The 19,504-nt window shown below is 43.8% G+C and overlaps 1 protein-coding gene across 2 annotated transcripts in view; it reads left to right on the top strand.

Annotated features, from left to right (window-relative positions):
* sik2a (salt-inducible kinase 2a) overlaps positions 1-15,630 on the top strand; it is a 148,460-nt gene extending 132,830 nt beyond the window's left edge. For both annotated transcript variants that reach the window (XM_041174545.1, XM_041174544.1), the window contains 5 exons: positions 752-1,036; positions 6,461-6,621; positions 7,208-7,321; positions 9,926-10,017; positions 10,639-15,630. In XM_041174545.1, coding sequence (XP_041030479.1) covers positions 752-1,036; positions 6,461-6,621; positions 7,208-7,321; positions 9,926-10,017; positions 10,639-11,212 — 1,226 coding nt within the window. In that variant the 3' untranslated portion in view covers positions 11,213-15,630. The remainder of the gene's footprint in view (positions 1-751; positions 1,037-6,460; positions 6,622-7,207; positions 7,322-9,925; positions 10,018-10,638) is intronic.
* The last annotated feature ends 3,874 nt before the right edge of the window (positions 15,631-19,504 follow it).

Here is a 19,504-nt window from a genome sequence, read left to right as displayed (position 1 = left end):
TCTGTTTCATTTTTTTCTCAGTTAACATCAGATCACCAATTCATCTTAACCCTGGCCTGACGAAACTGGATCCTACTGCACCAGTGCAAATATTCTCTCTTCCATTCTTGAGGCCTTCCAGAGGGAGATTGAGGCCTATGTATGCTGATCTGATGCCCTAGCAACCACCTGTTGCCCTCTGGCCTGACCTTAGTGAAGGTATTCTTAGTCCTGCCTGCTTGCCCACCTCTCGTTGGAGGGAATGGGGTCAGGGAACTTACAGCGGAACTTGCCTAAGCCAAATGCGATTTTTTTTTTTTCATTTGAATCTCCCACTATGCATACCAAAGTCCATTGCGGTGCTGCCTGTTGCACTGGGTTATGCTGTCCTTCATATTTTAAACCCCTCTCACCGGGCTCCATTGCCAATACAACATTGGATCCAAGGAATATGACAGCAATTCCTCTGCTAAGGAGTTCATGACGATAAATGGGGCAGTGACTTAATTCCATCATTAAAGTTTCAGTGGGCGTATCATCATTTAAGGCGGAAAGTACTGGAAGTGACAACAGAGGGATCTTCCATAGCTGCCCAGAAGCCTTGCTGTTCAGCATAAAATTAGGAGCTGTTTTGCTCAGTTATTCTTTAATCACAAATTTACTTCAACTTTTGGGCTGAGTCAACAGGCTCTGAGGCGGCACCACTGACTGGATTTAACTGAGCATATCCGCCTTCTCTTGTCCTAACCACTATGTTTTTTCCACAATGCAGGGAAACTGTTCACTGTGGGGAACAATCCATCCTTGGGGAGTGTCGATTCAGAATACGACATGGGATTGATGCACAGTGAGCTCAATATTCTAGAGGACACGCCATCCCTGAAGGAGATCGTACTTGTCAACCAGCCAGTGGCACGGATGACCCCACCACTGATTGGCATGAGGCCACCAAACCCAGCCATGGAGGCATTGACATCCCAGAAACGCGAGGTGCACAACCGGTCGCCAGTCAGCTTCCGGGAAGGTCGAAGAGCTTCTGATACATCTTTAACACAAGGTGACTACCTACCATGTACCTGTTACCTTCTGCATGTATGTGTGTATGGGAGTGCTATTTTGATAATAAATAGCTACACCGCAGCAGTGTGAAGCTCTCTTGTGCAATATCTGTGGTGAAAGGTTGACATATTGGGCCGGATCTTTGATCTGTTGTCAAGACCCTGACGTTGGGAGAATTCCTGGGTCCCGATCCTGCATTGGCATCAAATGCCCAATGCGATTTTTTTTTAAGGCATGTCAAATTAGGGTGCAGTTGGGTCAGAAGCCCTCCGACACTCAGAGAGCAGCAACCAGACCGTCAGAGATGGAGTCGCCCACTCAAAGCTTGTAAGATTTCTGCAATGAAAACTGGCTGCAGCTGCCAGCCTTCCATTGTGGAGTGGGAGCCCCTTTAAATGACGCCACTGTAGCTGTTTATAAGTCACGGCTGTGGAGAGGGTTTAAAAAGCCAAAAGGAGTGCCTGGAGGTGAGAACATGCCGGCATTCCAACTGGTGTCGGGAAATTGTGGACCTGCCTGCTTCTGGTCCCACTGCCTCATGCAACTGAAAGTTCTGTCTATTGAGTCTTACTCAGTTGTAGTCTGCGGGATACTCCTAAATATCAGCACAGATGAAGGATCCTGCAGTCCATCTGGCCTGTCCTGCCATAGAAACTGCATCTAACTGCCACTCGAATAATCCCAGAGCTATTTCCTCCGCTACCTTCCCTTAAGGAACGTCCTGGGTATCGAGCACAGTGTCCGATGAAGTGCCCAGAGTCAGTCCTGAACTGACCAGTTTTTACCTATGTCTCCTTGTCTCGTGGTCATAGATTAGCTTAAAATGTTGCTCAGGGTTAATTTTTTGCACTCCACCTAGTTTCTTGGTATGCAGTCCTCAACACTTACACCATCTGCAATTATCATGGGTAGCTGCCTATCGCCATGTTCATCCTTCAGCTTCTCCCATTTTACATGGGGTCGCTACAATGCTGACTGATCACCCTTCTCCATCTGCTCTCATCAGTCACCCTTTCCTCTTCCAAACCCACTGCATTTAAGTTTCTCACCGCCGCATCTTTCCATCCATTATTAGGCCTTCCTCTCCCATTTCCTGGCAATCCCAACTCCATCCTTGCCTCACCACATTTCCTCTCTCTCTGTGCAACAGATGATCATACCACTTCAAACTCTTCTGAGCTGTTTTCTTCAATCCCACAATCTTCACTGACTGCCTGATGTGCTGGCTCCTGATCTTGTCCTTTTGCACTCCATACATCCATTTCAGTATCCACATCTTATTAGTATTCTGTCATTGTTCCTCTCAGGGTGGCTGCCTGTATCAAGCATATTTCCCTATGGAAATTCTAGTTTGGAATCATCTTCCTGACTTGATCCCATGCAGAAGCAGGGATTGAATGATGAATCTGTGCAAGATATATTAGGGTTGGGAGTACTTGCAGGCTGGGATAGCCTGTTAAATGGTCATGGAACAGGTGCAACATAGATTTACTTGGATAAAACGAGGAACAAAAAGGTGAGACAAAAAGGAAAAGCTAGGCCTATGTTCGATGGAGCAGAGAAGTTCAGCCGGAACTGAATTGACGAGCACCAAATTGGGAAGGGGTTTGAGAGGGTAAATAGTGAAAATTTATTTGCACCAGTCGGTGAAATTAAAAAATTAGAGCCATACCTTTCAGTAATGAATACTGCTACACACAAAGGGTTGTAGAGTTTTGGAACTCTCTTCCATCAATAGCTTGCCCACCATCTACAAAGCACAAGTTAGGAGTGTGATGGAATATTCTCCACTTGCCTGGATAAGTGTAGCTCTGACAACACTCAAGCAGCTTGAAACCATTCAGGATAAAGCAGCCCACTTGATTAGCACCCCGTCCACAAACATTCACTCCCTCCGCCACCAGTGTACGGTGGCAGCAGTGTGTACCATCTACAAGATGCACTGCAGGAATTCACCAAGGCTCCTTAGACTGCACCTTCCAAATCCATGACCACTACCATCTAGAAGGACAAGTACAGCAGACTCATGGGAACACCATCACCTGGAAATTCCCCTCCAAGTCACTCACCATCCGGACTTGGAAATATATCGCCATTTCTTCACTGTTGCTGGGTCAAGATCCTGAAACTCCCTCCCTAACAGCACTGCGCGTGTATCTACACTACATGGACTGCAGTGGTTCAAGAAGGCAGCTCACCACCACCTTCTCAAGGGCAATTATGGATGGGTAATAATTGCTGGCCTAGTCAGAGATGCCAGCATCCCATGAACGAGTTTTTAAAAAATGATGCTCGGTCAATTGGTAATTTTGAATCTGAGATTGATAATATCTTTGGTTAACAAAAATCTAAGTGATATAGGGCAAAGATGGGTAAGTGGGATTAGATCGCAGATCAACTAGTGATCTCGTTGAATGGTGGAACAGGCTTGAGGAGCTAAATGGCCTATTCCTGTACCTGTGGAAGGCCATAAATTTTGGATTGATGCAAGAAGCAGGAATGGAGAGGCTAATATAATTTTTTTGAATGCAAAGGTTTACAAGGATATTGCTTACTACCGCACAATACCAAAAAGATGGATTTTTTGAAGAGTCAGCATAGTGAGGAGAGGCTGAATGGCCTCATGTGTTATATTATCTTATAAGGGATAGAACTAGAATAGAAAATGTGGTGCTAATGCAGTCACTATCAACATCCTTCTGTCCTTAAATATCTACGATTCCTCATTCCTGTTTCCTCAGTGATGATAGCTCTAGTCACAGGTACTGTCAGCCCAGCAACAGAATTTGCATGTGATTGTATCTTTGACTTGGAAACGGTGATAGCTTGCCGTGTAGTTACATTATTTCTTTCATACAGATTCTATTACATTGGCCCAGATCTTGCTGTCAGAGACAAAACTGACCTTGAAGAAGCTGCCCACAAAGATCTAGTGATCTCTGTGGCGTGGATTTCCCCTTTCCCGATATTAGTTTCAGCTACAAAAGACCTCCAGGCATCCAGCAACAGTGATGTCATCAAACAGGCTAAGCAACCAGTCATATTGAAGAATTCTCACAGACAACAAACCAAGAAATAATAAGCAGGTTTTATCATTCACTTTTTATTAAATTTTACAGAGCGAAATATATACATGGAATTAAGGTAGAAGATGAAATATCATGAACAAATTTTTAAAAATTGTTTAGCAGTGATTGTGACTTAGTACACCATGAAAAACCCAGTTGTGCCTGGGTTTACCTTTTCTGGCATTTTTTAATAATGAGATTAGAGTGTAAAAGGTGGAGGTTCATGTCAGATCAGTGATTTCTAATTGAATTCCATCTGCGAGAATTTCAACAGTACACCCTATGGAGGAGCAAGGAGTCACTGACAACAACTTCTGGATTCCATGTTTAATTATTCATGTATTGACACCAGAAGTTGCTATCAATTTCACAAGGTAGTAAAGGAGAATGCTGACCGTTTCACTGTCATTACAATGACAAAATACACGTCATTTTCATCTTCTCTGCATGAGGCAGCCAGTTTCTCTCACTGATTTTTGCATCCACTGGGTCACGCTCTGATATTTCTATAACAAAGACCCTTGTTTATGTGGCAGGTCAATAGCACAAGTAGGGAGGTTCAGTGGGAACAATTGCCCCTCCATTCCCTTCAGTTGGAAGCAGCCCTTTGGATATTACCACAGGATTCAGAAGTCTGAGCTCCAGCCATCTGCTGACCAGGGCTCTTTTGTATTATAAAGCTGCAAAGTACAAAAACAGGCCATTCAGCCCAGTAGGTCCATGTCAGTGTTTAGCGGTACATAAACCCCCACTCTTCTTCATCTCACCCTGTCACCTTATCCTTCCATTTCTTTCTCCTTCATGTGTTTATCTAGCTTCCCTTTACATTTATCTATGTTATTCACCTCAACTACTCCTTGTGAGTTCCACATTCTAACCACTCTCTGCATTCAAAAAAAAATTCTCCTGAATTCCCTATTGGATTTATTAATGACCACCTTATATTGATGACCCTAGTTCTGGTTTTTCCTACAATTGGAACATCTTTTCTCCATCTACTGTACTGTAACTATGAGAAACTCTAATTTGTGGTTTGTGGTGAGATGAAATGTCTGGCATTTCCTTCTCCTTACTGTCCACTTTGATGTAAATTTGATTCCAATTCCTAAATTACACCAACTCTTGCCCAACTGCAGATAGTTTATATGGCAGAGTATCACATTATGAAGCACTTTATATACAGCAAATTACTTTGAACAGTGAATGAAGGCACACAGAGCAGCTTTATTCCACACAAGAGCACCCATTTTATTCTGGTGATGCTGATTGAGTGAGGCATATTGCCAGGAGAGCTCCCTCTTCTCCTTCAAATGGTGACATGGAATCTTTTCCATCCGCCTAAACATTGGAATAGGTAATTGTTTAATTGCCTCCATCAATATTTATTGCATTGGAGTGTCAGTATGGCTTGTGTGTGCTCAAGCCATGGAGTGAGCTTCAAACCCAAATCTTCTGACCCAGAGCCAAGAGTGCTGTCAACTGAGCTATGCTGCCAGGATAACATTTTTCAAATAACATGATCAGACTTGCTGTAAACATTACATGTTGTTGTATAGGCCGTTGCTTTAGAGAAATGTGGTTTGCAAAAGTGTTGAAAATAGAAAGCTACATGCAAATGGTGACTGTGGGTCAGTGGTTAGAGCTGAAAACTGATGCTTTTGACAGGAACAAATGGAGAGGGGGGGTAAGATAAAGCATATTCTTACTGAGAACTTTATTGCTCCTCAGAGTTTGATTTTTTTTTTAAGACTTTATATTTTCCCTTTTGTTGAAAAGCGTAGGTTTGGTTCAGTTGGTGACATACCTGTTCCTTTGTCATTGGTTTCTGGGCTGAAGCCTTATTGTAAGAGAGAGAACTATTTTAGCATTCCCTGCCTCTCTGTCACAGTAGCAATAGCACGGCAATGGTGTGGCACAGTTCCTCACAATATGAAGACAGAAATCCTGAGTTGAGCCACAACCTTGGGCCCAAGATAAGAGATTCCTCATTAAATAGAGGAGTCGTTTTCTTTTATTGAATTTGAAGGTAATAACCACTGTACTTTCTACATCTTGTTATCCCTCTCTCAACCATGAGTGTTGTTGGGCTCTGGAACAGTCTACATAAGAAGGTGGTGGAAGCTGATCCATAAGTAATTTTAAAAGGCAGTCAGACAGGTACTGGCGGGTGAGAAACCTACAGGATTACGAGCAAAATGCAGAGTTGCACAATTAACCTGTGAGAATAAGCATCCAAGAGCCAGCACAGGCATGATGGGCTGAATGGCATCCTGCGTTGTAAGTGTCAATGATCCAATGCTTCTATGATTTGAACTGTGTGGAGGACTCCAGTTGACTCCCATTTCTTCAATTAGGTATCGTAGCCTTCCGCCAGCATCTTCAGAACCTAGCCAGGACCAAAGGAATTCTGGAGCTCAACAAGGTACAGATGTTGTATGAACAATTGGGCTCAGATGAAGATCCTGATGTGTTACCGGCACCACATTTACAAGGTCTCCTCACCAACCACCATCAGGTAAACGTTCTTACCAAAGCTTATTATTAGAGGACTTAAGCAGATGAGCGATTTGCTGGCCTAATAACTCACGAGAAACAATGAGTAGGATATGGTTCCACCCCATCTCCTGATGTATTTACAGCAGTTAATGAATTAACTAAATGTTGGATGAAGATCTTGAACAGGAACAAACCCAACTGGGAGGTGGTTCCAGTCCTATCACTGTGGCCCCTCTGTCACCAATCTTGGCTCCATTGACTAGAACTGTGCTTCAAACCTCTACCTCTCTCCCAGCCTTTAAAAGCCTTCTCCATATCTGTGTCATCCAAATACATTTTTGATCCCCTCTCATAAGCCTTCCACATAGACTCAACACCCACCTTCTCTTCTGCAAAGTGGACCGAGATGTTTTTTTCCTGTGTTACAAGCTGAATGCCAGTTCTTGTTGCAGCAAATCTAAATGTTACTCCTCCATTAAGCCATCACCTTGCACTTTTGATTGAACTTTATCTCATCCATGCAAGTTATAACTGTAAATTAAATGGTACATCATTAACCAGATTGTACAAAAGAAATAATGTCACTATCATGTCTTTTCTTGTAGGAAGAAGCTTCCCATCAGCAAGAAAATGTAGCATTATACCCTAATGGAGTCCATCCACACATGCTCTCGCGACGCCAGAGCCTAGAAACACACTATTTGCAACACCGATTACCGGTATAGTATTTTATCTCTCAGATTTAAATTGTGAGGCAATGCATTTTGTTAAAAATAAACAAAATCCAGTAAAAGATTTTGGATGCATTTGTTCCGAAACGAGTAGTGGTCAGTGGTTCTGTGGGCGAGGTGCCGTTCTTTTTTGATACAGCGCTCTAAACAAGACTTCGCGGAGCGGTGTCAAAGGTCCATTCAGTTTTGGACATGTGTTAGAACTCTGTGTGAAGCAATAGGTGTTTGTCAAAAGTCTAAAACACTAATGTGCTGCTTTCCAAATGGTGTTTGCCCCCACCCCTGTGCTTGCTGACCTACAATGGCTCCAGCAACAGCAAGATTTTAAAATCCTCATCCTTGCTTTAACTGCCCAGTTAGGGCTGGATGTGCAGAGTTAAATATGGCTATTTAATGTTTAAAAGAAGTAATTGAATACCTGGTGGATGCAGAGGCCAATATAACAAGACCCATTTATAAATTCACAGAAAGAGACTGAAGTCTTCTAAACCGCTGTAATGGCAATTGAGAACCCTTAAATTCAGGTTCCTTTGTTTCCAGCGATGCAATTGAAAATGTGAAGGACGTAGGGGCCTGGGACAATGGCTATTTGTCAGCCATGGAGCAATACTAAACCTGTTTTAACTTTCAAACATCTTTATTCATGAAACTTCATTCTGTTCTCACTTTTAAGGCACTCATTTCCCCAGTGGGCTGTGTCCTTTTGATCCAAATCTGGGTGTTAGGCAAGAAACCTGAGTCTTGGGTCTGAAAGGCTGTGTCATGTAAGAATGCAGATGTTAACTCCTGATAACACCAGCACAACGGATCCCTGTATGTTGAAGATTAAACAGCAAACCACAATCAGAAGCTTTCTGTCAAATTGGGATTGAACCGTCTCTCCTGGCCTTCCTCTACCTGAAAAACACTATCCCCACTGCACCACCCCCAAAAACCCATTGCCGAGTCCTTCAACCAAACAATAGCAACAAACTGTACTAACCGAAAACCCATGAGAGGAGCACCTCCTGACTGTGTTTCTCTGAATTAGCTAAGAGAACACAAGAAGTGTGGGATTGCAGTCTACTGTGCATGTTGCCAGAAGCATTGGAGTTATTTTGTTCTGAGGTATTGCCAGACCCATATTGACTCAACATTATAGTGTCGTTTGGGCTGTAAACGTGAAAGGAAAATCTGTAATCTTTCTAACTCCTATGTAGATTAAAAAGAATATTTGAAACAATGTGGGAGGAAAAAGTTCCTGCCAGGCCTGCTAAGTATTTCCAGCATTTTCTGTTTTTATCTCCCTGTCCACTAATTGGCCTCTATGGCAGAAATTGAACCCAGAATTCCCCACGGGTGGGAAAGCCCTCTATCAATCACTAGGAACCCAGTGCGCTGCTGGGGAACTGGGTTGTGCTCTGAGCATGCTCAGTGCCAGTCAGTACTGAGACTGTGGGTGCAGGGGAGGAATTGGAGTGATGATTGGACTGGGAGCTTCAGAAATGCCTGTGGTGGGCCTGAGGTCCAGTTTTTAACCCTGCAGTGACAGGCCCAAGGATCAGAGTGGATAGGGAGGAAACTGTTCCCTTTGGGGGAAGAATCGTGAAAAGAGGGCACAGGTTTAAGATAATAGGCAAAAGAAGTGATGGCGGCATGAGGAAAGCCTTTTTTATGCAGCGAGTGGTTAGGATCTGGAATGTACTGCCTGAGAGTGTGGAGGGGGCAGGGTCAATCAAGGCTTTCAGAAAGGAATTGGATCATTATCTGAAAAGGATTAATGTGCAGAGCTACAGGGAAAATGTTGGGGAGTGGCACTAGGTGAATTGCTGCTGTAGAGGGCCAACACACACACGATGGGCTGAATGACCTCCTTCTGCACTTCTAACTATTGTATAATTCATTAATGACAATAATAACATTTTGGCGCAAGTAGAAAAATGGCGTCTGCCGCTGGTATTTACGTAATCAAAATGTTGAAGATTATTCCAGAAATAATCATGATGATCCATGTATGCCTGAGTATTCTGAAATAAGAGCTGCATATTCAGTTTTTTTTTTTAAATGGTTTAACTCATCACAGGGTGTCTTCTCCCCTCAGTGGTCCCACTGTCATCTCAGTGATTCTGAGGCAGTGGTGCGGAAATGTAGCATCTGTTCCTAAATTGCCCAGAAGGCCTCTTGTGAGTTGGATCTTTTAAAAGAAAAACTCGAAAACCAGATCAATGGGGCCCTACAACCCTCTGGGATCTTGCATTCCTCCAATTTTTTGGCATATTGTGTGCAACGCCAATTTCCGTTCCCTCCCCCACCTCCCCTTCCCCCCCAACATTGGCAACTGTTTCTTCAGTTATTTAGACTCAAGGCTCCTAAATCTTTCTTCCTCTCTCTTCCCCCTTTAAGACACTATTAAAAAGATAACTCCATCTGTCCTAATATCTCCTTATGGAGCTTGATGTCAAATATTGTTTTATAACGCTCCACTCCTGTGAAGTGCCTTTGGGAGTGGGGGAGGGGGGTGGGGCTTGGTGTGATCTTGCTATGTTAAAGGTACTATATAAATGCAAGTAGTTGTTGTTGTAGTAATCAAGATTCCATGCTAACCTTTTCCAGAATCCAAGCTTATTGAACAAAGCACAAAATAGCTGTCCAATGTATTGCAAGGAAACACCAAGGAGTCTGGAGCAACAACTACAGGAGCACAGGTGAGACCCAAACCTTACGATTCAATGAAGCATCCCATGTCAAAATTTCCTACTCTTAGCCCTAGATGGTGGGGTAGTGGTAATGTCACTGGACTAGTAATCCAGAGACCCAGGCTAATGCCCTGGGTACATGGGTTCAAACCCCACCATGGCAGCTGGTGGAATTTAAGTTCAGTTAATAAATCTGGAATTGAAAGCTAGTCATGGTGACCATGAAACTATCATTGCCATAAGAACCCACCTGGTTCACCAGTGGCCTTTAGGGAAAGAAATCTGTCAACCTTACCTGGTCTGGTCTACATGTGACTGCAGACCCACTGCAATGTGGTTGCCTCTTAGCTGACCTCTGAAATGGCCTAGCAAGCCACTCAACTCAAGGGCAATTAGGGATGGACAAAGAATGCTGGCCGTGCCAGCAACTTCCACATCCTGTGAAAGGATAAATCAAATGTTGCTTTTAGTCATCGTATTTGGATAACTGTGAAAACCTCCTAATGCGCATAGAATAAATCCAGGTCCTTGGACTATACCCTCTGATGACAAGGTTCTTGCCACCTTTACCTTGCCTTGATTGCCTCATGAACTGTAGCCTCGTCCTAAACCCCTGATCTCCCTTTTCAGGTTACAGCAGAAACGTCTGATTCTCCACAAACAGTCGCAACTCCAGGCTTATTTTAACCAGATGCACATTGCAGAAGGCTCATACTCGCAGCAAACCCAACAGATGCCCATACCTCATCCCGAAGCACAGCAGCAACAGTTCAGCATGGCCCAACCTCTAAGCCCAGTGCTGGAGCCCTCAGAACAGATGCAGTGCAACCCATTCCTCAGCCAGCACTACAAGCTTCAGCTATCACTGCAACAAATGTCACCTGTTCAGCAGCCAACACAACCTCCACTTCAGTCCCAAGTTCACCTAGAGCAGCAGCAACAAATCCTGCAGTATCCTTACCAGCCTTGTGACATAGTAGGAGTCACAACTCCAGAGCCCAGCTACCCAGAACATTGTCCGTATACTCTCAACCAAACCCCACAGGCTGCCTTGGCTTTGTCCGAAAGTCAGGCATGCAGTACCGCTTCTGACTCGCCAACGACCTACAAGAACATAACCATCCCTGAACTACCAGGACTTTTTGACTGTGAGATGATGGAGACAGTTGATACCCAACATGGAGGCTACGTCCTCGTGAACTGACTTCAGTCGTTTCATTTTTTTCAGTGTTATTTCACCGAGAAAGAAGGGATGAAGAGAAGAGGAAAAAAGGAAGTCAATTTAGTTTGTATATTAAAGAAAACACTAAAATTGATAACCTTTCCTTCTTAAAGCATTGTGAAGAGAATATAAATCAACAGTGTAGAATTGGCTTGGACTAGTTCTCATTAGTTGATGTAGCTGTGGTGTGGTACTCTTGGCCCTTGCGTATGGGTGCTGAGAAGAATGAAAGAGGCAGGAGAGGCAACTCTTAAGGAGTAAATGCATTTTCCTAAAGATGGTACCAACCCACCAACCAGACAATAAGCACGTAACACTAAATAGGAAGGGGACAGAAGCAGAATAGAGTGTAATGTTTCTGACCACACAGCAATATATCAACACAAAAGCTGAAGTTAAAGAACTTTGAAATTCTCAAGAATGGTATTGCAATCCAAATTGAAAGTTCTCATTAATCCACTGAACACCCACTCACCTCTCACAATCCCTGGCCAATGCCATCAACATAAACTGTCTGGGGAATGTAATGCTATCAGTTTTGACACCCCCCCTCCCCTCCACAGGGAGAAGAGCTCATCTTACTCCGAAGTCTGGACATTGTGAAAATCCAGATTATTGAAAACAATGCCTGACGCTTACATTTCACATCAGAGATGTTGCTAGGTTACGTTTAGCACTAGGAAGGACATAATATGGAAATTTAAAAGAAAATATAATTTTTAAAAAGTGCCTCCTACAGGGGCATTTTAGCTGTGCACACCCCTGGTTTCTGGGGGTGTCGATTTAATGTGTTAGTAGTCGTTCAGTGTTTGCTTTTCAAGGAATAACTCATTGTAATTTCGAATTTCTGATATGAGTTGCTGGGTGTTTATTAAAAGCTTTGTACACTTTACCTAGGGTTTTAGAAGTTATACGAGAAATAAGCTTTTGAAACAAAACTGTTGTGTGAAGTGTGATAGTGCTGTGCCTTTTGCTTCTTTTAATTTAAGAAAAACAAACACATTTCTGGAAAACAGTTCGGATAAACAATGCCCCATTTATACTGGCAAGTTAACCAAAGTCACTTCAGAGTAAATACTTCTGGTTCCACTATGTGGAACCCAGGCCAATGTTTTGCTCTGTGCTTCTTTTTAAGTCGATCTATATGTAAAGAGTAAAAAGCAATATTTATTAAATACTTTGAAATGACGATTGTACCATTCATGTACCATGATGGATGTTTTGTGCACTGTCAGAATAATTTGACCTTTTCTTTTCCTCATTGTTGAAATATTATACAGTCAGGGATCGATGGTGAAGCACTGATCTGGATAGTTTAGATGGCAAGACTAGACAGGCCTATGATTGCAATCGTGGAAGGGAAATTCTGGATTCCACAGGCCCTCAAAGCTGACAATCCATGGTGTTGGATCAGAACTTGACCATGAAGAGTTAGCAATGTTGAAATTGCCATGTAGAAAATTGTACCTCAACATTTCCCCTGACACCCTGTGTTAAATGCCTCAGTGAGCAGAGGGTTTGGCAAGCAGAGTGAGGGATGCATGCCTCCAGTTTGAATTACGTGGCATAAGCTGCGATTGTACCTTGTGGCGTTGCAGTGAGTCAGGTGGGCAAGAGCAATAGCAGTAGTGCCAACTCTGCCAAGTTTCCAACTTCACCACAAAGCAGGACCATTACCAGGATTAAAATCAGTATGTCTCTAAATGTTGCAACACACCAAAAGTCATTGTCCTGCTTTTGCTGCCTCTTTTTATTGTTGCTATTGCTCTATTTTCCTTGTCCCATTTTCATTTCTGTCACATCCATGCAGAATCACAGGTGAATGGTGGGCTGTCTGCCTCCACAGTATCCATTTAAGGGGTGAAATGTACAAAGTATTAGTCTTCCTTTCCCTCTTCCCCTCCCCAACCCCACTCCAACACAATCACATTTCATACCCAGATGAAACTTGGCATACAGGGGTTTTTAGGCAAAGTTAATTTCGAAGAATGTGTAATTTTCTGTCCTCCTATGGAACTCTCCCTGGTGTGAGGCACCCTTTCACAACCAGAGGAGGAGACAGTGACTCTTCCAGGTACCAATGCTGCTTTATGGTCAGTTGAGTGCGAGAGTGGTGTCGATTGACAAGATTCTCCCTCCTTAAAGGGAGAACTTTTCCTCCACTCTGTCCACCCCCACCCCCCCCTTCCAGGACGGACCTGTTGAAGTCAAAGCCCATTTCCATTCTCCAACTCCTTGCTACTGGCAGATGAAGAGAGGTTCAAATCCCACCTATAATGAAAAGAAAATTCCTCTTCATAGAACTTAAGCAAAGTTCTTCAATTTTTATTTCTCTTTTGATTTTCAGTTTTCTTTTAAAAAGAAAATCTGAGCCTGTAAATTCCGCTAAGCAATATTAGCATCCAAATGCTTCATATATTTGAATGCGTTTCCTCCATCCATTGTTTGAACATGTGCGATTTCTGTTAAAACAGAAGTTTTTGGTATGAATGCATTAGTTTCTAGGTCTTCACAAGCATGTCTTCCCCCACCCTCCACCCAGTACTTTGAGCTCAGGAAACTGTGCTGACGTAACGAGAATTATTTTTAATTGTGATTTCTTTAAAAATCTCCCCTGAAATGTTATTTTCTTCACTACCCTGGCGTCATGTCTTTGCTCAGTTTGGAGGCAGGATTTTCAGGCCTGGACTTGCTTCATACACCTCAGCAGCCAGATTTAAGGGTTGTCGGCCTGCATTCTGTGGTGGCCTATAGGGAACGTGAGTGTTTTCGCTTGCCTGCCCTCTCGTGAGCTCTCTCTGCTTCAGTGTAAACCCACAGTCTGCCCCATATTACACTGCAGCACCAGTACACTGGTTTCTCAGTGTACTTACAAGAAAGAGCCCCATGTTCAAAACTGAACAGAAGATACACATGCAGTGTGTGTGTGTGTGTTTGTGTGTGTGTGATCCTTTTTTACAATTCCTTTTCCTGAATGTGGTCCGAGATCACTGGGTACTTTTGCACAGGGATTGGCTGGTTCCTCAGTCAAGTCACCAACCATTCCTCGTGCAGGCCCTGATTGTATTGGCAGGTTGATCTCTGTGCTAATGTCACCTGATACCTATGCCAGCACAATGGATCGCAGGCTAGAGTGAGGACCTAGCCTGACACTTGAGAGATCTGGCCTCGAGCAGCCCAGCTGTTCAGACTGATGGGAGAGGAATCAAGGATTTCATCATTGGGTCTTGTACGGTTTAGTGCTGCAATGCACAGTGCCTTTGCCCACTAGACCAATGGAGAAGCTTGTGTGTGATCTCTCTGTTTTATACTTAAGAAACTATATATAAGTAACTATACACTAAGTGTGAACTGTCAAAGGCTCTGGTCTTTATGAGAATGATAAAACACTATCAGGGTGAAATTTGATATGAGCAGGGGATTTTAATAGAACAGAATATGAGGCAGGTCAGATAACAGGTGGCAATGCAATTCTGCCTTTTCTGTGCCCCCACCATGTTCAATTTACCCCCTTCTGCTTGTGTTTGGGCTGCCAAATAACCAAAGGGACGGTGGTGGGACCAGAAAGTTACATTTCAAGACCAGAATGAACTAATCCATGAATTCATCCACAATCTACTATCTTTCTTTCTCATCTATTAATAACAATTGGATGACACAAGTTTGGTGTAATAATCTTTCCTTGTGGCAACTTGATTTCACTTCCATCGTCTTTTTTTTGTAAAAAAAAAAGTCTTCTGTCCAATTTCTGAATCTGATGTATAAAAAAATGTATTTTTACCTTTATAATCTTTTAATACAATTATGTACTTTGAAGAGACTTTGGTGCAACGTATAAGGGGTAAAAGTATACACGGAGATAAGTGCAATACGTGTGGTACATAGGATGCATTCTGTTAAATAGTTGATGCTTCAGAAATGCACTAGTTCTATATGCTCTTGATGTATGTAAAAGCTGCTTTTTTTTACAATTTGGTAATTAAACAATAGTGTTGTTTCTACAATAAAGAAGTGTAATACACATTACGGACCATGTGAAGAAAATTGCGCGCTATGGTTACAGAACTGTGTATTATAATTGTGTGATGCTGCCTTTGTGTGTCTGTGTTACTCAAAAGGAGAGTCGGCAGTCTTCAGTACCTCAAGAGCAAGTTTTCGTATGATTATGAAATAACAAGGATGACATTTTTTTGAATTATTTGGCAGACTTCTGTCCCAGACTGTTGGAGAAGATGCTGCTGAGATTATGGCAGTTTGATAAGCAATCTTTGTACTGTTAACCAAAGGATAATTTAAATAGATAATTTACTTCAAGGATCTAACTGAATACCGTTCATGTACTAGTCCAAATCCCCAGTTTGATTGAATCGAGAATAAAGGCTGTAGTGTTTTGAGCAATAGCACTGGGTGATTGTCTTCATATAGCGAGGTGGAGCAACTGCTCATATTTATTGTCCTACTTTGGGCTTTCTCTGGTGTTTCCTCAACTCTCATCAAAGTGCTGATCCAAACTGGCGCACAGTTCCACAATCACTGGAAGCTGTCACTAAAGGGGCCACTGTTCATATTTGAGTCAAGAGAGGAGTGTTAGCTATTCGTCACAAAGGACAACACAGCTGAGCTGTGCTATCATATATAGACACACTGGCATACTTCCTAGAGGAGGGATGGTTGCATAGTGTAAATGTTACTGGACAAGTAATGCAGAGACCCAGACGAATGCTCCAGAGATATCAGTTCAAACCCCACCATGACAGCTGAGGAAATTTAAACTTGATTGATTAATGAACCTGGATCATTAAACTATTGGATTGTCCTTAAACACCTACCTGGTTCACTAATGACCTACAGGGGAGGAAATCTGTCATTCTTACCTGGCCTGACCCACACGTGACTCTAGACCCACAGCAATGTGGTTCTCAGTTGTTTATGACATGAACTGCAAAAAGATGGCTCACCACTACCTTTTTGAGGATTTTTAGAGATGGGCATTAAATGTTGGCTTTGCCAGTGATGCTCACATACCAAGAATGAATAAGGGGGGGAAAAAAGAGATAGAGCAACTCTTTCGAGTACAAACCCGTTTCCATCTGTTTCAGATGAAGTTACATTGTTTCATAGTTTGCCATTGTGAGATTTGAACTCTTGATCTTGGGGTTACAAACCCAGTACCATAACCATTTGGCTATTTAGGCCAAGCGAGATAGCAGAGCAAGGTGAACAGTCTGGAGCTGGGGCTTAACAAGAGGCACTCTGCTGGTGTACCAATCTCTGACCTGACTTCACAGACCACAGATTTCTGCATTCAAGAGGGGATAACAGAACAAAAGTCAGCATTGTTATTGGACTAGAAAGGACTGTAAAACCGGACGTGCTATCATGCACATAGATAAATTGGCATGCAAACAGGAATTATCAAAAGGATTTTATCTGTAGATGGAATCTTACTTCATATGAAATGTGAAATCCCCTTTATTCTTAAACACGCTAGAAAACCATTAAATATTACAGAACATGCTCAGGCATTTTTCATATAATTCAGCATATATAAACATTTAATCCCTTTTATATGTCATCTTGTAGTCCATAAATGATTAGAAAAGTAACCTTTGCCTCATTTAAATAAACACATCAATAATTTATCCACTGCTCCATTGCCAGGCCAGCTGAAATCTTGCAGAGATGCTTATCTTAGGGTTGCAGTTGAAGTCCACATGGCATAGACGGACGACAACGTTTTGCTTTGTTGTTTGCCAGCTGCCTTCATGATGATCAGGTTTCCCACTAGCGATGATGCCAGGTGATACACATTGCACAAAGTGATGGGCAAACTCCATCATTGTTCTGCTGCAAGATTTTATCTGTAATGTGGGATGCTCGTTCCTTTGCTGCTTGCTGTGAGCAAGTTGGCTGCTGCACTTGTCTACTTAACAATGCAGCACTTTGAGAAACCGAGAGTATGATGCTATATAAATAGAACCACGGAGTGATGACAGCAGAAGAGGAGGCCGTTCAATCCGTTGAGCACAAGAAATAGGAGCAGGAGTAGACCATATAACCCAGTGAGCCTGCTCTGCTGGTCACCACGATCAGGGCTGATCTTAGGCTTCAGCTCCATTTTCCTGCCCATTCCCCATATCCTCTAATTTCCCTGAGACACCAAAAATGTGTCTAATCCAGCCTTAAATGTATTCAACTATGGATTATCCACAGCCCTCTGGATTAAAGAATTCCAAAGTTTCACAGAGAAGTAATTTCTCCTCAAACAATTGGCCCCTTATCCTGGGATTGTTCCCCCTGTTTTAGACTCCCTGACCAGTGGAAACAATGGGTGGGATTTTGCCCACAGTGTACTTAGTTCAGTGGTAGGCGTGAAAATTGGCATTTTGCCTGCCGTCCGCAATGGTGGGTTTTCACGCCTATCGTCAGCTTCTCACCCCATTAAATATGCACACGTGGGAATCACGCTGGATCACTAGTGGGAGGCTTCAGATTCGCTGCCCCCCCCCCCCCCAACACTGTGAGCTCACCATTTTCTCACTCTGGGTGCCATTTCTAGCTGTGTACAGCATTCTCCTTTTGGGGCCATTGAAGGCAAGGAAGGCCCTGAAAGCCAAGGAGACAGCAGCCCCCAAATTCAGTGAAACTTCACTGGAATGGCTTTTGGAAACAGTTGAGGCCCACCATGATGTCCGCTAGCCCCATTTTGGCAACAGGAGGTCCAGCAAGCTCACCAATCCAGCTTGGGAGGCAGTGGCCAGTGCCAACGCTGCACAGGAAAGGTCAGGCACTCAGTGTAGAAAGAGGATGAATGGTCTCATCTGTGTCACCAGGGTAAGTCAACCGTCTCATCACTCTCAGCTCACACACTCACAAGTTCATTACACATTCACTAGCATCTCACTCACTGCCAGCTCAAGTGACATCACCACTCTCTCTCACACGCCCTCACATCTCCATCTGGGTTCATCTGCTCCGGAGATCGCATCCTCATCCTGTCCATAGTTCCTCTCACCACCCACATTTGCCAGGCATCCTTATCATCTGCCCTGGCATGTGTCTTGCCCCACACTCTCTCCATCTGTTTTTCTGCAGGACAAGATTGCAGGACATAAACATAATTGCAGCGAGAGGTCGCAGACTGAGGTGCAGTGCCAGAACTGAAGGTCCTCTCTCAATAAGAAAACTGAGCTATTGAGCTGGCCAGAGAGGACTTGGACCGTGCCTGTGACAACAGTGAGGATGGGGGCAAACATCCACATGAGGACCCTGAACCCTCATCCCTCAGACAACCATACTATTAGTACATTGTCCTGTTTTAGAGTTGTCTGCCATGCACTAATTATATCTACTTTCTTTCACAGGAACCTCAGCCAAGTGCCCGATGGCCTCAACCAGACAGGCCCTTTGCTTGAGCCCCAACGACAATTCGGGGGAGGATCCTGAGGCATCACAGTGGAAGAGCCATCATGGCGCTCACCCACACCCTCCACAAGCACAGAGACACACACCTTGGTGGGGCCTAGTTCTAAAGCAGGCTCGGGGTCACAACCTGGTGCACACAGCACACAATCTGGTCCACAGCAGGCGGAGGCAGGGACAGCTAAGGTCGTCAGCACTTGGGAGACTGCTGGAAGCCATGATCCTGCTGAATCCGAATCAGATGATGAGCCTCCGGACTTGGTCCTCAATCAGCTGGTGGAGCTGCAGCGATAATAACGGAAACATCAGGAAGGGATGTCAGTTGCATTCCTTGGATTGCAACAGATGAAGGAGGAGTCCGTCTGCCTTCAGTCTGAGGTGATAGCACCAGCATGGCAATGCACTGAGGTCAACGCTGACAGAATGGCAGCCACCACATAGACCTTGGTCCAGGACATTGGTCCTACGTTGGTGCAGGAACTACACTCCATCACTGTAGCCCCACCTCGGTTGCATTTATCAGTGGTCATGTGATAAGGGAGTGTCAGGGCACTTCAATCTCACACCAGCTGCCGCTTCTCCTCAAGGGGCCCTCAGGAACCCATAGGGAGAAGGATCAGTAGATGGACACCCTGAGGCCATCTGCCCAGATGACTCCAGGAGTGTCCAAGCCAATCCCAATCCCATCTTCCTGTGACCCCATCACCTCCAGCTCCACAGGCCAAGGACGGTTAATCTGCCCCAAAGCAGGACACCCAAAGTAGGCCAGGGCCCTCCAGGTCTCAGTCCTCCAGAGGACTCCCGCCGAAGTCATCACTGACAACAGGACATAGTAGTCAGCAGGCTGCCTCC

Source organism: Carcharodon carcharias, chromosome 25, assembly GCF_017639515.1.
Source record: "Carcharodon carcharias isolate sCarCar2 chromosome 25, sCarCar2.pri, whole genome shotgun sequence".
In the NCBI taxonomy this organism is placed as follows: Eukaryota; Metazoa; Chordata; class Chondrichthyes; order Lamniformes; family Lamnidae; genus Carcharodon; species Carcharodon carcharias.
The sequence above is the reverse complement of the archived record's forward strand: the minus strand, read 5'-3'. Positions and strand labels throughout refer to the sequence as shown.